Source organism: Jaculus jaculus, chromosome X (assembly GCF_020740685.1).
Source record: "Jaculus jaculus isolate mJacJac1 chromosome X, mJacJac1.mat.Y.cur, whole genome shotgun sequence".
In the NCBI taxonomy this organism is placed as follows: domain Eukaryota; kingdom Metazoa; phylum Chordata; class Mammalia; order Rodentia; family Dipodidae; genus Jaculus; species Jaculus jaculus.
In genome coordinates this window covers 134,233,675-134,255,431 of record NC_059125.1, presented here as the reverse complement: position 1 = coordinate 134,255,431, position 21,757 = coordinate 134,233,675, and the positions used below count along the sequence as shown (strand labels likewise).

General features: G+C 39.3%; 1 protein-coding gene across 2 annotated transcripts; it reads right to left on the bottom strand.

The window, feature by feature from the left end:
• Positions 1 to 362: 362 nt before the first annotated feature.
• Positions 363 to 19,917, bottom strand: Htatsf1 (HIV-1 Tat specific factor 1). Of its 2 annotated transcripts, XM_045140872.1 has the most exons (10): positions 19,882 to 19,917; positions 19,449 to 19,689; positions 17,160 to 17,340; positions 16,497 to 16,544; positions 15,935 to 16,089; positions 13,475 to 13,638; positions 11,774 to 11,873; positions 3,472 to 3,561; positions 2,369 to 2,506; positions 363 to 1,839 (listed from the first exon to the last, which is right to left on the bottom strand). In XM_045140872.1, exons 2-10 carry the CDS (start codon positions 19,632 to 19,634, stop codon positions 667 to 669), a joined length of 2,235 nt encoding a protein of 744 aa, XP_044996807.1. In that variant the 5' UTR covers positions 19,635 to 19,689; positions 19,882 to 19,917; the 3' UTR covers positions 363 to 666. The 2 variants fall into 2 exon arrangements, with proteins under 2 accessions (XP_044996807.1, XP_004653867.2); XM_004653810.2 differs by lacking the exon at positions 19,882 to 19,917 and having other exon boundaries at positions 19,449 to 19,769.
• Between the last annotated feature and the right edge of the window lie 1,840 nt (positions 19,918 to 21,757).

Genomic DNA, 21,757 nt, shown 5'->3' with positions numbered 1-21,757 from the left:
TGCTCTTTTCTGGGGATAGGCCTCTTAACTTCAGTGATCTTCAAAGTGGCCCAGAGGGGCTGAGAGACAATGCACCGAACTCTAATCTCTTTGTTTTGTTTTGTTTTGTATTTTCAACAGGATATTTAGTCTTACACATCTAAGAGATGATTTTAATGGAAAGAGGATAAAATGAAAATAACAGATAACTTGGAGAATCTGGGAAAGAATCCAAAGTGTCATTTTCTTTATGACTTTAGGATAATATTCTAGTTTAGAATGGGGAAAAGTGGGGACAAGTGGCAACACAACCAAAAACAAGGAGAATCCTTAGTATACAGGATGACCCAGTACAATTTAGAATGCAACTTAACAAGTCCAAGTTTCAGTTTCTGCATATCATCAATTTATCTTTATTTCTGAATATCACAAACTCCAATCAGAATACTTTAAAAAATATTATTTTGCATGCATTTAACAAATCTGACAAAAGGACAGATATCCAGTTACTTGCTTTACAGCTATGAAGTTTAACTCAAAAGCCAATGAACATATTTAAAATCCTTAGGTACAGGTGAGAATGAAAACTTTGGAGGCATTAGTCTGATGGCATCCTACCACTACTAATGGCCCTGAAGCACAGGCAAATGGATTTGAGAGCTCTTCCCTAAAAGCAAGTGGAAGGGATTAAGCTTCATCTTCATCATCGTCACTACTGAGGACAAAGCTGCTGTCTGTGGACTGAGACCCATCTTCCTTCACATTTCCCATAGTCCCCCTGTCGTCAGCATCATCAAACAACTTCTCATTGGAAGCCTCCTCCTCATCAAATGACCTCTCATTGGAATTATCTTCAAAAAGCTTTTCATCAGCATCTTCATCTTTCTTCAGGTCTGCATCTTCTTCATCTTCCTTCTCATCAGAGTCATCAAAGAGCTTTTCGTCCATATCATCTTCTTCCTCTTTTTCATCTTCACACCCCTTTTCATCTACATCTTCTTCATCCTCTTTTTCATCTGATTCATCATCAAAAACCTTCTCAAAGGTATCTTCTTCCTTTTCATCTGACTCTTCATCAAATTCTCTATCGGAGCCTTCCTCATCCAGCACTCTTTCAGATCCTTCCTCAAATTCTGATTTGTCGGTGTCATTTTCTTCTACCTCTTTGTCAAGATTTTCAGCACACTCCTTGTCAGAGCCACCATCTTCAAAATCTTTTTCAAGACAGTTTTCTTCTAATTCTTTTTCAGAGCTGTCATCAGACTGCTTTTCTGAACAGTCTTCATCTGATTCCCTCTCTGAATCATCCTCTTCTGACTCTTTCTTGAGGCTGTCTTCCTCTTCAGACTCCTTGTCTGGGCCATGGTCTTCAGCTTCTTTTGCAAGGCCATTTTCTTCACAACTGTCTTTGCCTCTCTTCTTAGATTCTCTTCCTGGCCCATTCTCTTGTGACTCCTTTCTAGGACTACTCTCTTCTTTCTCGGTGCAGCTTTCTTCACATTCTCCTTCAGGGCAGTTCTCTTCAGATTCCTTCCCAGGCCAATTTTCTTTCACCTCTTTTTCATATCTGTCTTCTTTAGCATCTTTTCCAGAAGTATCTCCTTCAAATTCTCCACCTTCAGCCTTTTCAAACTTCTGCTCATCTATAGGCTCTTCATATGCCATTCCAATTGCAGCTTCCTGATCATTCATTTCAGATGTGCTTGTGTGTTCTGAAAAATGCCTTATTCTAGAAGGCCCTGCCTTTTCTGAAGCACAGATGGAGTTTGAACGTTGAAGGCCTCTGTTGGCCTCAGGAGCATTGAGAAATGCTTCCCACCCTTTCAGCCTTTCCTCTCTTTCTCTCGAAGTCTCCTCAACCTGTAGGTAAACAGAAATTGCTGTTAAAATGAGTTTGAGGCATAAAGAAACAACAACTTCTCTGAGGCATTCTTGATGGATGAAAACACCCTGATTATGTAAGGCAATCTTCTTAGGCAAACAAAACATTTCTATGTCTGCAGTTTCCAAAAACTTTGATCTTGGTTTAGGAACCTTAACTACAGTTGACCTTAAATAAGATCATTTCAATAAATGCAAACAGCCCAGTAATACAGAAATACCTCATCTCTTAAAAAGTTAAAGTTTAAATTGTGTTCATTCTCTAGAACAAGAAAGAGAATGCTTTTGCTTAATATATTCTTTTCTGACTATTCTTAGAAAATCTCAAAATTTCAGAATTACAAAGTGAAATATTGTAACTTTTTTCCAATTTCTGAATGCCAAACTCTGTCTAAAAGTATTGCCACACAAAATGTATTGAAACCCAAACTTCAACATAAAGGATTGCCAGATAGCTGGTTGTTGGCAATTCATCAGTTCCCATGACTGTGATAGTTACAGAATTTACCTGGTAATCTGTAGTCCCATCCCACGCTTGGGCAGTGATTTGACGGCCACCAAACCACCTTCCATCAAGAGACTGAATACACTGGTCAGCCTCCTCTGGCTCCCTGAAGGACACGGAGGCCACACCATCTGGGTGCCTCTAAAAGGTAAGAGAGGATAAGAAATATTAGATGATAAGATTAAAAATAAAACATACATTTGATGAGGTAGGGAAGGAGCAATGTTTCTGATACTTTTAGCTAACAGACTTGATGAAGTCTTTCTTCCCTCTTCTCCCAGCCAGTGATTTTCAGCCAGCTGCTTATTCAATACCATCTGATCTAGCAAGAATCAAACATGAAACATTTCTGCTGACGACACTGCCAAATGACTTCTAAGAGGGTGAACTCTGAAGGCAGATTATTTGCCCTTGGATTAAATCCTTACTGACAGCAGCTAAGTGAACATCAGGCCAGGTTCACCTTTCTCATCTGTAAAGCAGGAATAATTGTCCCTACTTACCTCAAAGGGTTGTGAGAATTAATGAAATAAGGTATTGAGTAGCTTTTAGCACACCAGCAATAAATGGTAACTTAATTATTGTCACTTTTAACAGTGAAAGAAGGACAAGAGGAGGAAATACACAAGACAGTATTTTCCTGGTTGTAATCAGGTGAATACTTTAGAGAAGGGGAAAACCTCACAGGTAACTGTGGTATCTCATACATCGTCCACTTAATCTTCCACCTGATCACATACTCTTAGGATGATGATGAAAGGAAATGAGTTAGGCACAGAAAATCTATCAAAGCCTTGCCTTGTAAACCATGTTCACTGAACCAGTGCTGACAAAGCTGGGCATAGTGGTGCATGCCATTAGTTCTAGCACTCAAGGGGCTGAGACAGTAGGATCACTGTGAGTTCAAGACCAGCCTGGGGGAACTGAATGAGTTCTAGGTTAGGCTGGGCTAGAGTGATTCCCTACTTTAAACCAACCAGTACTGACAGATAGCAGGCATACTATAAAAAGCATTCATCTAAAATTCAGGGCCCACTGTGGTCTGATAGTCACTAAGGTAGAAGCACGGCTGCTTTGGGACTCACTTGTGCAAGCCATGAACTTACATCAAAGAGAAGGAGTTTCCGTATCTGTCCAAACTTCGAACATTCTACTCGAAGGTCTTCTCGAATCTCATTCAGCACCAGTGGGTCATCCTGAAAATCAAAGTGATTAATTGGGTTTCTCCCCCCTTCTTTTTTTTTTTTTACATGTTTTGGGAATCAAATTTCTCACTGTGACAAATCAAAAAATGAGAAAGGGTTTGCTTAAGGGTAATTATGTATGTCTATGATCTATAGAATTCATTCAAAATTAAATTCAAATAGACTACTTCAGTCACTCCTAGAGTACAAGTCTGCTCTGCTTAAGACAGAGGAGAAACATAGGCATGGCAGGGAGCCTTAGTGGTCAACAGTGAGAAAAAACATTTTAATACAGAAAGGAAACTAGGGAAAGGAAGAAAGACTAGCAGCAGGTGGAAAGGGGGAGAAATAGAAGAGGATAAGGAGTGAATGAATATATTGTAAAAGTTTATGACATACTTGAAAGTATGAAATAGCACTATGCACAATGAATATACAGTAATAAAAATTAATTAAAAAGGAACTCCCAGACTGGACAGATGGCTCAGAGGTTAAAGGCACTTGTTTGCAAAGCCTGACAGTCTAGGTTCCATTCCTTGGTACCCACACAAGCCAGATGCACAAAGTGGAGTGTGTGTCTAGGAATCGTTTGCAGTGGCAAGAGGCCCTGGACTGCCCATTTTGGATTCTATCTGTGCTTGCAGTAAAAATATATGCGCCAAGCATGGTGGCACACACCTTTAGTCCCAACACTCTCAGGAGACAGAGGTAGGAGGATCACAGTGAGGTCGAGGCCACCCTGAGACTACATAGTGAATTCCAGGTCAGCCTGAACTAGAGTGAGACCCTACCTCAAGTCTCACAGTGGCTATGTAAGATTGGGACCATCAACCTTCCATGATGGAGAGTGGACTATGCATGAGACCCTACCCTTCCCTGATGAGTTATTAGCAGTTAACAATTACTCGGGGAAGAGGATTTATTTTTCTTCAGTGGCTTAGCCACTGTTAAGTTACTGATGGTCTGATAAATAGCCCTTCACCCATGTTTATGCAAGAAACCCTAATTAAACTCATTGAGTTAAAAAAAAGACATCAAAACAGAAGTAGAACTAGAGACTAATTGGGAAAAAGGAATTCAGCAGAATGGAAGGGGGGCATGAAAAAATAATGGAAGGTGAATATGACCAAAATATATTCAAATATAACATTATCAAAAAATTTACAAAACCAATCTAACCAAGAGATTAATGAATGTGGGGATATTATATAGTAAAAATTTTATAAAAACTAAAATTTAGTTAAAATAAGAATGTTTATGAAGTTAAATATATATGCTGCAATGTTTGATAAAATAAAATGTGTAACTAGCATACTAATTTTAAAATAGACAAAATAAGTGCAATAAATTTCTTGAGCATTAATTTCTATAGCAAGGAATCAATACATACTATCTGAAATACAAAAAGAAGTTCCAGGTCTGGAGAGATGGCCCAAGAGTTAAATGTCCTTGTTTGCAAAGCCTTCCAATCTGGGTTCAAGTCCCCAGTACCCATATAAAGCCACATGCACCAAATGGCACATGCATGTGGAGTATTTTTTTCCCCCCAGTGGCAAGAGACCCAGGCCTATTCTCTTCCTCCCAAATAAAAAATATGGTTTTTTTTCTCTTTTTTTTTTGTAAAAGGGAAGGTACAGAAGTGGGAATGGAAATCCCAAATTCACTGCGGCTGTCCTGACCCAAGTCCTGTGGCAGATACTCAGTCAGAGCCTGCTAATTCTTGTTTTGTCTGTGTGTCGCTGTCATTCTGACAAGAGCCCTTTGCTCTGGGTTTCTGATGAATTCCTATTCAAGAAAATGCTGTAATAGATAGAGATCCATCCCTTTCATGGACTAAGGGATGGAAGACTGATTACTGAGCTTCTGAGACTCCATTCTTTGCTTGCAGGGTCTACCTTTTAAGGATTTCCCTTTCTTATTAACCTGTCACACTGCAACAGAATAACACAGCATTGTACATATTAATAAGCACAGTGTAAAATCTGTTCTTGTTATGCATTCTTACAATTGTGAGTGAACTAAAAACATCCACACACTACTGATTCTAGTGATCTCCAGTTCAGGTAGATCATCCTCCCATAACAACAGATTCAAGACTCTCAGTAGGGATGAACAAATCTTTCTTCAGGGGGCAGAAAACGTTCCTAAATAGTTTTAGGAACTGGCTGACTAGATTTCCCTTCTTATAAAACCCAATTTTTGAGAAGAGCCAATTTGTTCTAAAAAATGATCAGACATGAGGGGAATGTGTTGTGGAACATCAGAGTTTGGGTATTTTACTGGTGGTGTAAGGCGATGTGCACGTCTGACCAGCTACTATGTGATTATGGGCTTTGTGAAGGCCACAGAGCACAGCACAGAGATTTATACACAGCCAGCCAACAGTCAATAAAAGTCTTTCTGGAGGTTACATATTCACAATACCTCTCCTTTACTTGCCGAAGGAAATCGGGGTAATGGAAAACATGAAAATTGCCTCTAAGCATTTAACCGATTTTGATTTTCAGATTGATTCTCTCAGTGTAGGGAGGGGAGGGGTATGAGACTTGTACTTCTCTATCAGCCTCTCATTGCTCTTCATGTAACATAGCAAATCTTAGCTTAACTCTTCTAGACCTCTGTTTTCACTTACACTACCTTAAGAAACACATCATATCTGCCGCACAGTACCCTGATGTTTTGAGATCGAGCTCCGTTCTATAGGAACACTCTTAGAAAGCTACACATGAACTTTTCTGAAGATGAGACTTTGTTAGTAACACACCTGAGTCTCAGCGTCATGCACTAGGATGTTCTGCAACCAACTCACAGAACTCTCTTTCCAGGAGTGTTTTGCTTTTCATGAAAGAAATAAACCAGGTTTCTCAGGTCTTTCCAACTTAAACATTATACTTGCTAAGATGGTAGACACTAACCGCATGTGGTTCTGGACAATGGAAATGTGGTAAATCCAAATCAAGGTGTGCTCTACGTATGAAATATACACTAGACTTTGAAGATTTAATTCCAAATGTAGAGAAACAATGTGACAGAGTTAATATTTTTATATGATTTACACGCTGAAATTATAATTTTAGATACACTAGGTTAATTAAAAATTCACCATGAAAATTAATCTCCCTGGTCTCACATACACAAAGAGAAATCTATTTGTTCATTTGAGTTTTAATTTAATTTATTTTCGAGGTAGGGTCTTGCCCAGGCTGACATGAAATTTACTTTGTAGTATCAGGCTGGCCTTAAACTCACAGTGATCCTCCTACCTTGGGCTCCTGAGTGCTGGGATTAAAGGTGTGTGTCACTATGTCCAGCTTATTTCTGAATTTCTTGATATCAAAGTTTCCAGGCACTGTATTTCTAAACAATGCTTTTAAAGGAATACTGAATATCCTGTCAATTTTGTGAAAGCATTCACCTTCATTATTTATCCTAATTCCAAAGAGTATTTTTCTTCAAGGCTTTCATTTTTTTCAGTTTTTTTTTTTCAAGGTATTGTCCATCTTGCTCTAGCCCAAGCTGGCGTGGAATTCACTATGTAGTCTCAAGGCTGGCCTTGAGCTCACAGTGATCTGCCTACCTCTGCCTCCCAAGTGCTGGGATTAATGGTGTGCACCACCACACCCAACCCAAAGGATATTTTTTGGAATGAGTTTAGTTGTTTGGAATAAAAATATACACCCATCCTCCTAAATCTGGTTTCTTTCTGATTACCTTGGGGTAACCGAGAATAACATTTGTTTTCCTCTAAATAGCTCAAGGCCAACATTGGCTCCTTTTGTTCATAACCAGTCTTCAGTCAAATCAAATAGTCCCTAAAACTATACAAAGAAAGAAGACTTTCCTTCTACTAAGAGTTACATAATACAGTAGGCATGCTGTGCAAGCTCAGGAGGTGGAGCAGAAGGATAGTGAGTTTAAGACCAGCCTGAGCTACATACCAAGATGTTGCTTCAAAAAACAAGCAAATGAAAGAGTTATAAAATGTCTACTCTAGGTTGCCCAGCACTTTCTATGATGATACAGATATTTTGTGTATCTGTGTTAACCGATATAATAGCTACTAGTGTGTAGTACAACTGAAGAACTGAATTTTATTTACTATCTTTAAAAATACTTTTAGTTATTTGTTTGTAAGAGAATGAATGAGTGAGAGAATGAGAGTGAAAGAGAGATGAACATGGGTGTAACAGGACTTCTTACTACCTTAAAACTCCAGACTCATGCTACACAACATACACCTGGCTTTATACATGGACTGTGGAATTGAACCTGGGCTGGCAGGCTTTGCAAACACGTGTCTTTAACCTCTGAGCCATCTCCCTAGCCACATACTTAATATTTTAATTTTTATTTCAATAAATGCTTGTGGCTAGAGTTTACCATATTGACAGTACAAGTCTATACTGACAAGCTTTGAGATCCAGTTTCACAAACAACTGAACAGAAAACCATCACTGTCACTCCTCTTGCTAGCAGGCTCTCATCAAGCTAGTTGGGGGATCAGACAGCTGTTCCAACAAAGAGGGCTTCAGTATGGAATCCCTCCCCTGCACTACTTGAACAAACTACCCTGCCACCTTCTTAGGCATAGCATCTCGGTTAAATAAAAGGGTGGAGCTGGAAAGATGGCTTAGCAGTTAAGTGCTTGCCTGTGAAGCCTGAGGACCCTGGTTTGAGGCTCAATTTCCCAGAACCCACGTTAGCCAGATGCACAAAGGGGCACATGCATCTGGACTTTGTAGCTGGAGGCCCTGGCGCACCCATTCTCTCTATTTGCTTCTTTCTCTCTCTGTCACTCTCAAACAAATAAATAAAAATAAACAAAAAATAAAAATAAAAAAAAATCCCTTGCCTCTATTTACAAAGATGCTAAGGAGAAAATGTTTAAACAACTGAATGTTTAAAGAACTGTGGCTTGGAATAGGGACTTCATGCAATCATCCCTTCAGTTATTTGTCATACAAACAATGAGGTGCAGTGGTAGGGTGGAGGTCAGATGCTTAACACATAGAAGACCCTGGGTTAGATCCTAGCACCACAGAAAATATTCAGAATATTTTAATGCCTATCAAGGCCTACTGTGTAAAAGGCACAACTGGACACATGGAGCACCAGCAGCAAACAAAGTGACAAAATCCTGGTTCTCAGAGTGCATACTGTACCCATGGATAGAACATTATTTCAGATAACACATTCTATGAAGGAAAAATAAAATAGGGAAACAGGAAGGCTTTTAATTCCAAAGTAACAGTTTATACTAAACCAAGATGGCTTTTGTAAACAATCAGAAATTTATGAGCATAAGATTTTTTATCTTTAAAAAATATCCACCATGAAGAATTTGTAATGACCAGGACTAGCTACAGTGTCAAAGTAGCTTTCGGGATAAATAATATTAGCTAGTTTAGGAAAGACAATTCTGTACAGTTTGACAGTTAAACTCAAGTAGGCATCTAATGATTAAGGCTGGAGGTACAAAAAAAGAACAAATAAGGGCTGGAGAGATGGCTTAGCAGTAAAGGTGCTTGCCTGCAAAGCCAAAGGACCCAGGTTTGATTCCCCAGGACCCACATAAGGCAGATGCACAAGGTGGCACATGTATCTGGGGTTTGTTTGCAGTGGCTGGAGGCCTTGGTGTGCCCATTCTCTCTTTCTCTCTCTTTCTTTTTTTAATAAATAAATATAAAAATATTTTTAAAAAGAGAAAATAAAATTATAGACTGCTAGGCTGGGGAAGATGGCTTAGTAGTTAAAGGCCCTTGCTTGCAAAGCCCAATGGCCTGGGTTTGATTCCCTGGTACCCACATAAAGACCGATGTGCAACATGGCATATGTACCTGGATTAGTATATGCATCTGGAATTCATTTGCAACAACAAAAGGCCCTGGTACACCCATTGTCTCTCTCATAAATAAATTAATATATAAACAGGCCTGTCATGGCTCAGAGAACATTGCAGAAGAGGAAATGGAAAGATTGTAAGAGCCACAGAGTGGGCAGGATTACCTTGAGGCACAGTCCCCTCACCACCACCCCAAAGGGTGACTGAGGCCTTTGTGGCCCTACAGTGAAAACCATAAAACCACTGAAGAGGGCTCCAGGGTAATGGGAGCAGGAATGAGGGGATAAAAGAGCATAATCTGTTATACATATTATATTATAAAATATAAATATTTTATAATCTACATTATATATAATATATATAATTAAAATAATTACAGACTATTATTTGCAGAGGGTCCAGGTACTTTGAATGGAGTTTGCATTCAAGCACTCATGTTTGAGTGTTAGGAGGATGGAATGTGTGAACCAAAGGCTTCACATTACAGAAATGCATGTCAACTAATAAAGTAAGCACCTGTGATGAGTCTTTGGAAGCCCTAGAGTTGTAGCTAGACGGGATACTCTGATGTGTCTATGCCTTCCTTCTGTTGTCTCACCCGGCAAGGGCAGCACTTCACATAGAGGCTCCAGATAGTCCTCAACTGAGAGTGGGCTTCTTTTACCCATCGTACATTGAAAGTACTCTAAGCACAAAATGCATTTGTTATAGCTACCCTACTGGACATCATAGCTTAGCCTCGCCCACCTTCAGGAAATGTCTATTACCTACAATTGGGCCACAGCATTGAATAATAATTAAAAAAAAAACACAGGCTGGAGAGATGGCTTAGCGGTTAAGTGCTTGCCTGTGAAGCCTAAGGACCCCGGTTCGAGGCTCGATTCCCTAGGACCCACGTTAGCCAGATGCACAAGGGGGCGCAAGCATCTGGAATTTGTCTGCAGTGGCTGGAGGCCCTGGCGCACCCCATTCTCTCTCTCTCTCTCTCTGCCTCGTTCTCTGTCTGTCACTCTCAAATAAATAAATAAAATTAAACCAAAAAAAATTTTAAAAAACCAAAAAAACCAAAAACACCTCACTTTATAACACTGTCCTTTATACCTCAGGTAATGTACTTAAGACTGTAAAACACACTGGGGACTATTGGTTGTTTCTCCTCGCGCCTGAACTGCTGGCAGGGAGCTGCACCTCCCTGCTACTGCCCAGCACTGTGAGAGGCTCATACCAAAGCCTGCCAGCCTGGGAAAGCCTCAATTTAAAATACATTTCCTGTTGAATGGGTATTGTTTTAGCATCATGATAAAATTGAAATGTCTGGGGTCAAACCAGTGCAAGTCAAAGTCAATCTATAGTTAGTATAGATCTGTGTTTTAATCTTTCTTCATCATTACTGTAAGTCTAAAACAGCTGTTATATTTTAAGTCGTTGATTTCTGTTCAAGAGAGACATCAAGGAACTTTATAAAGAAATGACAGAATCTAGCTACTGACTAAAAGATGCCCAGATTTTACAAGGGCACAGTAAATCCTATCACATCACTGGCTGTGGAGACTGAGCTGAGCTGCCTATGGTGGGGGCTAAAGGAAAGCTGCCATTGAAAACTGTTGATAAGCCACAAACAAAAGGAACAAGAATAGGCACTGATTGCAACTAGAACATTTCTAAACCTGAAATTTCATGAACACTTTTTATTTTCTTGTGAGTAATGTGCTATCATGAATTCTGGAACCACACAGAAAGAGAAAGAATTGTTTTACCACCAATGAAGTACTGGTCTACACAAGCACACAATGGTAACAGAGGCACAATGCAATGTAAGCTATCTTGATTACAATGAATATTCCTTAAGCCTCTTTAGCTTTCATTTCTTCCTTTATTCACTGTTATTTGCTGCTATAGGAATTTAACCTGAAGAAAACTATAATCTCCTCCTCACAGTCACTAAAGAATTTAGTGCAAATGAAGGCCTGCAAAACAACCCCCACCATTTAAGCATCAGGGGATTAGACTAAGATTTTCTTTCTAAGGATCAAACTTTCAATAGCAGAGTAAAGTTTTCATAAGCAAGTGGGGAACTGGCATTCTCCATCAAAACCAGGCTGGGATTATCAAACTGCCACCAATCTGTAAGGGTACTATTTCTTCAAGGTGCAAAGAGCAATGTCACTGAGTACAGAAAAACAGTCTTACCTGGGATAGAACTAAAAGAACACTGGGCTAAAAAGGAATTCCAAAAGCTTTAATGGATGTTGGTTCCATTTTCCTGCCTTACCCATCCCATGACTATGTCAATGTGCTGTGATAAAGATGACACAAATTAAACCGTGAACTCCTGAAAAATGGCATAATAGCATGTTTTTCTGTTAAACCACCATTGCCTACCTCAAAATCCTGGGGATGAAACATATTTTTGATGATGACAACTCTCTCGTGGCGCATCCGTGATGGCCCAGCTCTCCTCTCAGGTCTCCAATCCAACTGCCTAATGCAATACAACAGTAACAATAAATGGATGTGGGGCTCAGATTCATTGGAGAGAATATGGATTAATGCAATGCTTTGAGTAATGGTAATTATTTCATTCTAAAATAGTTCTATTCATAGAACTTTCTGAAATAAATACTGGGTAGGAGAAAAATAACCTCAGTATCTGAAACCCTCAGCATGTTTTTTTTTTTTTATTCTAAGTAATTTTTGTCTCATTATGTGTGGTGGTTTGATTCAGGTATCCCTCATAAACTTAAGAGTTCTGAATCCTAGGTTCCCAGCTAATAGAGACTTGGGAATTGACACCTCCTGGAGGGAGTGTATTGTTGCGGGAAGGCTTATGAGTGTTATAGCCAGTTTCCCCATGCCAGTGTTTGGCACACTCTCCTGTTGCTATTGTCCACTTTATGTTGGCCAGGGGGTGATGTCCACCCTCTGCTCATGCCATCATATTCCCCTGCCATCATGGAGCTTCCCCTCGAGCCTGCAAGCCAATATAAACCTCTTTTTCCCACAAGCTGCTCTTGTTTGGGTGATTTCTACCAGCAATGCAAAACTGACTGCAACATTACATAAACAATCAAACTAGACTTCTACAAACTGCTAATTATTTAGTGTTTATAACCTTCTAGGAAGTTACATATTAACCCCTCAGTATCTGTTGAGGACTAATTTCAGATGACGAAATCGTAGGCCACTCAAGTACTTTACATAAAGTAGAAAAATATTTGCATGTAACCTATCACATCCTCTCATGTACTTTAAATTACTTCCAGATTACCTATAACAGCTTATATACTGCAAATGCTTTGTGTATGTCATACGACAATGTTTAGGGAAGGAAAAAGAAAATTGTTTTATGTGTCCAGTACAATGAGTCCACTGATACAGAACCCACAGATATGGAAAGCTAACTGTACTTTGAGATAAAAATTAAATATCATTTTAGACCTTTAAACATTATAAATACCATCACTAAAATATGTAAACCTAATAGAACTTTGATATAATTTTAAATTTTACTGAGAGTTTATTAAATCTGTAGGTATCTATTTTAATTAAACTTGTAAAAAATATGGGATATCCCAACTTTTATGACTATTGAATCATTCAACATAACCTTCTAGGAAATTAACAAATTCACTTGGATGAAAGTATTCTATCATTCTGATTTCTTACAACTAGCATATTTCAAATATCTGTTTAATAACAAATTAACAGAAATATAAACTTACATATACAACTACATAGTAAATGCAATGATAAAAGCTTTATCATGTCTAACATCTAATAACAAACAAATTTAGTTCCTGGTATAGTTGATTTCAAGCCACACTGAAAATGAATGAATGGTACTTTACTGGATATCCTGTAAAGTTCATTTAGGCTTACAGTCCAGTACCATTCATATCACCAATAATCACTCCAGAAAATAATCACCATTACTCATTCAGCCCACTGAGAAGAATACTGAAGATCCCTGATGAACTGATTAAATTCTTTTAGAACAATTTGGAGATGTATAGGTGGCTACCATCAACAATATACTTCAGGATATTTCTATTACATCTTTCAAAAAGGAAAAATAATACAAACTTCTGTTGCAGAGACAGCTTCTTCTTATAATCTTTGCACTTTTTCTTCTTCTTTGAGGCATCATATTCCCCTTTCAATTGGAACTTTGCCACCTCGACATGCAACTTATAGCCTCTAATTTCATCTTCGTCCAAAAGTTTCAATGCAAGTTCCACAGATTCTTTCTTTATAAGTTAAAAAAAAAAAACTACCATCAATATATTGCACGATAAAATGAAACTTAAGGAGTTTTTTTTCTAGATAAACAATGGCAACCATCCATTTTAGGACAGAGAATTCTAGAATGCAAATCAGAAAAGTTGTGTTTAAAACACAGCTATCCATAACCAGCAGTGTGAATTTAGACCCCAATTTCATCATGTGTAAAATGGAATAATGTCTTTATCACAGGCTCCTGACAAAAACTAAATGAAAAGAATAGGGCTTGGCATGCAGTAGGTGTTCAACAAGTTACATTTTGAGGTAAGTTTGCCTTTGACAGCCCCAAGTTTTCATTTGCACAGAGCGAGACAAGTGGACTGGAGTACTTTTCTGAGGTGCAATTAAGTTTTGAAATTCTGTAACCTCTACTTTGGCTTGGATGCTTCAAGAAACTGGGAATAATGTGGCCAGAATTAAATGCTTGGCTTCATGGAACTCAAATGTACATCTGTAATACAGTAAGTAGAAGATAAGTATTTGATGGCTTACACATCCAATGCATTTATAGATTCTGGATCCTACATAAACAGACTGGTTTTATCATCCCTACAAAAACAGAGTCAAAGACCTACCTAAGGGTTTGAGGAAAAACAAATAAAGACCACTGACCTCAGCTGCTCATATCAAATAGAAATGCTGAAATAATTAACTCAATTTTTTCTACAACTATTTAATGATTTGACAAATCTTATTTTAGTAATCCTTGTGGAACTGATGTTCTCAAATCTTACTTATGAACAATGTGAAAGTACCTTCCTAAAAAAGTCATGCTCATGTCCCCTTACCCATCTTGTTTATGAACCAGATCAAAAGCTAATCAAGCTGGACGTGATGGCACCTGCCTTTAATCCAAGCACTTGAGAGGCAGAGTGAAGAGGATCACTGTGAGTTCAAGGCCAGTCTGGGACTACAGAATAAGTTCCAGGTCAGTCTGAACTACAGTGAGGGTTCAATGATTAAAGGTGCTTGCTTACAAACCCTGACAGCCTGGGTTGGATGTCCCAGTACCCACATACTGCCAGATGCACAGAGTGGCACATGCATCTTGAGTTCATCTGAAGGTGCAAGAGGTCCTGATATGCCAATTTACACTCTCGCTCTCCCCATGTCTTTTTCTCCTCTCTCTTTGCTTGCAAATAAATAAAAATATTTCTTAAGAAAAGCTAATCAAACAAAACTCTTGTCAGCCTACGCATACCCTTTTCTGACCCCACTGGATACTGTCTACTCACAATACACCCATGGTATCAGCACTGTTATGTTACTAGTTTGATTTTACTTTGTAATTATTTTCAGGTTATAACAAATGAACATTCAACATTGTGCCCATTTGTTTTGGACCAGGCAGATGCATACTACACACTTTTCAAGCAACAGATGTTCTGGAAGTGACAACTGCCTCTGACACTAAATATTCCCTATGCAACTTATAACACCAAGACTGTACAAGGTCCTGCAAATTTCCATTAATTACTCTCTTCTCTCATGTTTAAAGCAGTCAGTGAAAGTTATCATATTTTTCTGGTCTAAGAAAGGTCATTTTGTAAAGATCCAGTAAGTAAATAGTTTAGGCTTTTAGGGTCAGAGATCAATGGTCAAACTGCTTGTGAAACAAAAGCAGCTATATACAAGTGCATCAATAAATGAATGTGCTTGTATTCCAATAAAACTTTATTTGCAAAAACAGGTGGCAGATTGAACTTTACTTAAATCCTGCTCTAATTCATTATAATGGTCAAATAAAGTATCACTGGCTTTTTCCTTCCTCTCAGATTTTTAAAATGTTTTCTTTACCTCTCTCTCTATTTATTGTATGGAGTGATAATGAAATCTTTACATTGTTTTTTTTTTTTTTTCCCCAAGAAAAAAGAAGTACTTCAGTCACGTACTTATGTAACACTTTGACCTGGAAGCAAACTATTTTCTTTTCCTTCCTTTTCTTTTTTTCTATGCAGGGTCTCACCCCAGCCCAGGCTAACCTGGAACTCACTCTATAGCTTCAGGCTGGTCTCAAATTCACAGCAATCCTACCTATCTTAGCTTTTGAAATGCTGGGATTAAAGTTAGGCATAACCATACCTGACCACATATTTTCTTAAAATAATAGATTAGCTATACCAATGTGATGTACACAGATGCCATTTAAAGTTTCTTTATATGTTGTTTTGAATTGCTCTTGGTTTAAGTTAGCACCTCTAAAACATTATAGCCCTCCTTCCTGAGTTGAAAATGGAGAAACAAACTTATTTATCAACCAACCTTCAAATAACAGCAAAGTCCATCTCCTTTAAGATTTCCTTGATTATCTTTGTAAAGTTTGACCTTAAATTCTTCTGTCTGAGGATCTCTCATAATAATACCAAACTTAGACATCAACTGTATAAATTCATCCACTGTAATGTCTGGAGGCAAACCTGTAATTTCAAGGAAAAATTTTTAAGTTTTTATGAAGATCAATGCTATTTGGCATTTTACCAATTAGAAATCTACAAGTTAGGTGAGTACACAGCTGATTTTCTAAATGAATGCAAAAACTGTTTATGTATAGAACTGGAGAACATGCACGGCTGTGCATTTCTTAAGTTTCTCTGAATGTGAAGGGGCAAACTGCCACAAGTTATCAACAGCAGGGGATGCACAGAGTTGCATCAATCTTCTTAGTTTTATAATAAACATTCCTTACTAACATAGACAGCTGATCAAAAAAAATGATATGATGAGAAATAGGACTCTAGAGAAATTGAAAACTAAAAAGCAGTTGGTGGAAAATCTCAAAACCAAATATTTCCAACACTAAATTAGTGTAATAAGGTTTACATACCAGACACATACACATTTGTGTTTCTGTCTTCTTCAACATGAAACCATCCTAAAAGTAAGAAAAAGAATGAAATAAAACACTTGCAATGAACACTAGGAGATGCTGACAATAGTACCTTCAGGAAGATTCAGACTAAATCAAATAATTAACTGGCTTTAAAAATACCTTGTAACAGAGAATGTTTTAGAGCCTTGTCTGTAAAACATGTTTATCTTGATTCTTCAAAACTCTAATGCCATCTTTTTGTTTTGGTTAAGAATGTTTTGGACCCAATTAGTGATGAGTTAATCAGAATATTCTAACCTGCTAATATTGCATGAGTTGATGCGTTTTGATATTTTTATTTATTATTTGCAAGTGGAGAGAGATGGAAGAGAGACAGAGAGAATGGGCACACAAAGGCCTCCAGCCACTGCAAACGAACTCCAGATGAATGTGCCACCCTGGGCATCTGGTTTTACGTGGGTACTGGAAAACTGAACCTGGGTTGTTAGTCTTTGAAGACAAATGTCTTAACTACTGAACCATCTTCCCAGCCTTCTAATGCTATCTTAAAGAGAAAATTCATCTTTTCTTCCTTCAAAGTCTTTACAATCATATGTAATTTCAAACACTCTCATATTTCATTTTTATATCCAGGTTTTCCAAGCTATACCCACTTACCTGACTCAGCCTTTCTTTTTTCTCCTCTCTTTCTGGGGTCAGCAGTCTCAGGTACTTCTCTTTGCGGAGGTTCTTCTGCAGTCTTGGTACTAATGTCCTGGGCATTTGAAGTAGAACTGGATGCACCATCATTAGAGAAGCCATAATTAGCCTGATATGTAGCGATGAAATCTTCAGTGATCTAAACAGGAAAGTCAGCACAGAAGCATATAAAAATTCAGTTATTCCCATCTATAACAGGTAAAATTGTTCCATATTATAGCATATTCAGTCATACAGCTTAAAACATTTAAGTATTTCTGTCTATGATAGAGTTATAGTAAAGTATACATGCATGAATAGTCACCTTATATAAAAAACTGTATATTATGATAAAAGTAAGACACAGATACTCAGATTACCAACACAAGTGTCAGATAAGGCTGGAGATGTAGTTCAATTGGTAAAGTACTTACCTAGCATGAAAGAAACCCTGGGTTCCACCTGAAGTACCACATATACCAGGCATGGAGGAACACACCTATAATCCTAGCACTTGGAAGATAGAGGCAATAAAATCAGGAGTTCAGGGTCACCATAAACTACATAGTGAATTCGAAGTCAGCCTGGGCTACATGAGATTTGCTCTCAAAACAAAGAAGCAGGGCTGGGGAGATGGTTCAGTGGTTAAGGTACTTGCTTGCAAAGCCTGATGGCCTGGGTTTGATTCCTCAGTACCCACATAAAGCCAGATGTACAAAATGGTGCATGAATCTGGAGTACATTTGCAACAGCAGGAGGCTCTAGCGTATCCATGCCTACTGCCTCTCAAATAAAAATGATAAATAAGTAAATAAATAAGTTTTAAAAAGATAGGCCAATGTGAAAGTGTGAGCTAGTTGAATCATTTTAAGTGATGTTGGCAGTTTTTCTAGTCATTTCATATATAAATTACTACTTATTGTATACTTGACTAAGGCTACAAATACATATAACAAAGAAAGTATGAGATAACAGTAAGACACAGTAAAAGCCAAAAGTCAACTATTAATCTAACCTCTGACACTTTTTTGCTCCACAAACACAGAAATATGTATGCATACTAAATACTTTGTTTTGGTGTCTTAAGAATGAGGCTGGCTATTGTCAAACAAAATGTTTATTTTAGTACTGCCACCAATGAAATCCCACTATCATTTAGTGTCAGAACAAATTAAAGACAAGCCTAATTTATATGTATCTTCCTGGCTTTGGGGGATGACGCTATAGCAGAATGACAGAAATACAGTCATTTCCTTATATCAATCAATAGTAAGCACATAAAAAAGTGAAGAAAGTTTAAAACACCAAGTTTGAAGAAGTATGGGATTCAAGAACATAAAAAGATAGAGTTACCAAGTAACTGTTTACCAGACTATTGTTAAAACTACTCAGAAGGGAGAAGAAACCATAGTTGCATTCAAGTACAGAAGCGAAATCAGACATCGTAACAAATTAGAAGGATTGGAATATATGCAAATCCAAAATAGGAAAGAAAGCTGAAATAAAGAATTTTTAAAGTAGCAACCTATCCATGCAATGTAGGCATGTTTTATTATTGACTGGAAAGTCACTTGGCTTGCTGTTCGTATTCTTTGATGATGTGCATATGAGAACTGGATTAACATGGTACATTCACCAAAGTTAATAGCATCAAGTTGAACGGTAATTATTTTATTTCCAGGCTGAAATAAAACACTAAACAAGTGCCAACTCACCCCCCCCCCAAAAAAAAAGTGCACCGATCTCTGCCATCCATGTTTGGATCACTGCTAATGTTATTCCTGAGGTTATAAGAATCATGATGCCCTGGTACAAAATTTAGTAGAAAAATACAGGAAGGTGCAAAAAAAAAAGTTCAGTGAGTAAGGATAGGTAAGTGTCCACTTTATGTTCTGAATCAACAAGCTGTACTTTGCACACAGCACATAAGGTAGACATCCGATTTTTGCAGATAAGTTTGGCTATTAGGGATGAACAGTTACTAAATCTGGTGTTTTTCCTCTTTGCAATAAAAAGCAGTCATCAATGTAAAAACCAGGTGTGACCTTCACAGACAAAATTAATAAGGCATAAAACAGACATTTTAGGATCCACCCTAAGATTTGTGTTCTTTTACGTATTGGTACTACAACAGTCACAGACAGGCACGTCACAATCCTCACAATCCACAACCTAGGATCTCAGCACAACAAACGCAAAAAGAGTGCCCCGCAAAGGTAGCCAGAGGGCCGGCTCCGCAGTGGCGTCCAAGCCAACGTTATTTCTTACCTTGGGAAACCAAGCTTTCTTATCTAGGTCCCACTCGTAGGGGGTGTCAGCAGGCTGCTGCTCCAAAGGATCAGTTTCTCCAGTGGGATCATTCTGGGTGTCACCGTCTTTGGGGTCTCCGTACAATTCTTGCATTCGCAACTGCTCGTCAAACTCATCATTCGCACTGAAGTTGTTGCTGCTCATGTTTCCGGCCTAGCGCGCGGACAGGCTTCAAAGAGGTGAAGAGGCCAAAATGCCGCTGGAGGAGAGGAAAGAAAGGGAGAACGGCTGTGTTCAGCTCTTGCCCCGCAGCCCTCCTGGCCCGCCTCCCCGCAGCGCCCCAGCAGTCCCTGGGAAGTCGGAGCTGCACCGCCCCGACTCCGCCCCCCGCTCCCGCCTCCCGCGCGGGCGCACGCGCAGGCCCTCCAAGCTCAGTCGCGCAGACACCCACCTGGCGGGCTGCGCCGGGCCTCGGCCCCGCCGCTCAGTCTGGCGCGCAGCCGGGGCGCGCGTGCGCGCCGCCGCCGCCGCTTCCGATGGAGTCTAAAGCACTACAGCTCCCCGCGGCAGAGTCAGGAAACTATTTGAAAACGAAGCCCCTGTTTCAGTGAGATGCAGTCGCCATTGTCCGCGCGTGGCGACGTAGCGGATCGCGTCGACACGCCCACCATGGCGTCAAAAGGCGCCGACGCAGGCCGCCCGCTTGAAGCCCAGGGGGCGGGGCGCCTGGAGGCGCACTGCTGCTGCCGCGTGTTCACACACGCCGGATCCCGCCTCGGAGTGTGATGTGACACGCAGAGACCCACGACACCTTAGGGACCTTGGGATTTGCGGGGTCCTGGGAAGGTCCGGGCGAGTTGGGCCTAGGCGGTAGCCCGAAAGAAGATGGAACATTCCCATGCAGCAGGCGCTGGGCGGGCTTTGCGGAGGCAGCCATCTTGGGAAAGTGGGTGGGGCGAGGTGGGCTTGTCTCTCCCGCCTCGGGAAACTGACGCACCTCCTAGACCCAAAGGCTCCTCCCCTGCGCTGCGACCATGGCTTCTATTTAGTTTTCAGGCTTGCGCTAGGGTAGGCGCGGCTCTGGCTCGTCTTTGTAGCCTAGGCAGGTAGCATGCTGTCTGAGATCTACGGTGGAGTGAGTGAAGGAACGATGGGTGGAAGGGTCCATCTTTTTCTAGGCTCACTCACTTCCTTCTGATTGGTATCTTCCTTTGGTTGCCGCTGGTTTGGGTGAGAATGGAAGGGAGAGCAGCTGCCCGCCCTTGTACTGCAGGATTCAGAGACACTCAAGCCCTGAATTTGAAGCTCGAGTATAAACGTCCCCATGTATAAACACCAGCTTTATTATCCACTGTTCCTCAGCCTTTTAGAAAGACATCATGCCACTTCTCTAAGCAGCACCCTCTCCCCCCCGAAATTGCATGTACTGCCGAAAAAGAAGAAATCCACATTTTTTTTTAAATTGGGCACATATTGAATGAATGCCTACTTAAGTTCCAGGCACTGCAGAAGTTCTGGGGCCAGCAGTGAAGAAGACAGGCACAGCTTAGAAGAGATGGCATTTGTGCTTAATAAGCAAGATGATAGAAGTCCTGGATGCTGAAAAGCAGCCATTCTCAATTATTTGGTCTTAGCACCCTCTTATGCTACAAAATAACTGTTGATCCCAAATAACTTTTTTGGATGTAGATCACATTTGTCAACATTTTTTGGTGTAATATTAAAACTGCCATTTAATTTTTAATAAATTCATTAAAAATAGCAATGAACTTACCTATTATGTTTAAATATCAATATTATGACCCAGACATGAGAGTGGGGAAAAGTTTCCCAGAACAAATTATTTCTATTCCAGTGATCTTTACTTATAAATGTAGCAGTTAAGGATTAGTTATAGAAAATCCTGGCTCTGGGCTGGAGAGATGGCTCAGCAGTTAAGGTGCTGGTCTTCCAAGTCTAATAACGTGAGATCAATTCTCCAAAACAGATGCACAGAGCTGAGATCATTTGCAATGGCTGGAGGCCCTGGTGCTTTCATTATCTGCCTGTCTATATACCTATCTATCATCTATCTATCTATCTATCTATCTATCTATCTATCTATCTATCTATCTATCAATCATCTATCTATTCTATCCCTCTGCCTGCAAATAAATAAATACAATATAGAAAATTCTGATTCCTCACTACAGTATGTGAATATGATTTCAACTTCAACCATAACAATGTTTTAAAAATAGTAAACTGTGTTTTCAATTACATTTCTATTTTATGAAGTTCTTGTTCTGGTAGGAACTGTTGGAGAAATGAATCTGTATAAATTTTAT

Excerpts from the sequence above, each read along its gene's own strand:
- Htatsf1 (XM_045140872.1), bottom strand. The coding sequence starts at position 19,634 with ATGAGCAGCAACAACTTCAGTGCGAATGATGAGTTTGACGAGCAGTTG. Across the intron at positions 16,545-17,159 it reads AAAAAGAAAGGCTGAGTCAG|GATGGTTTCATGTTGAAGAA; the intron begins GTAAGTGGGTAT and ends TCTTACTTTTAG. Across the intron at positions 1,840-2,368 it reads ATGGGACTACAGATTACCAG|GTTGAGGAGACTTCGAGAGA; the intron begins GTAAATTCTGTA and ends GTTTACCTACAG.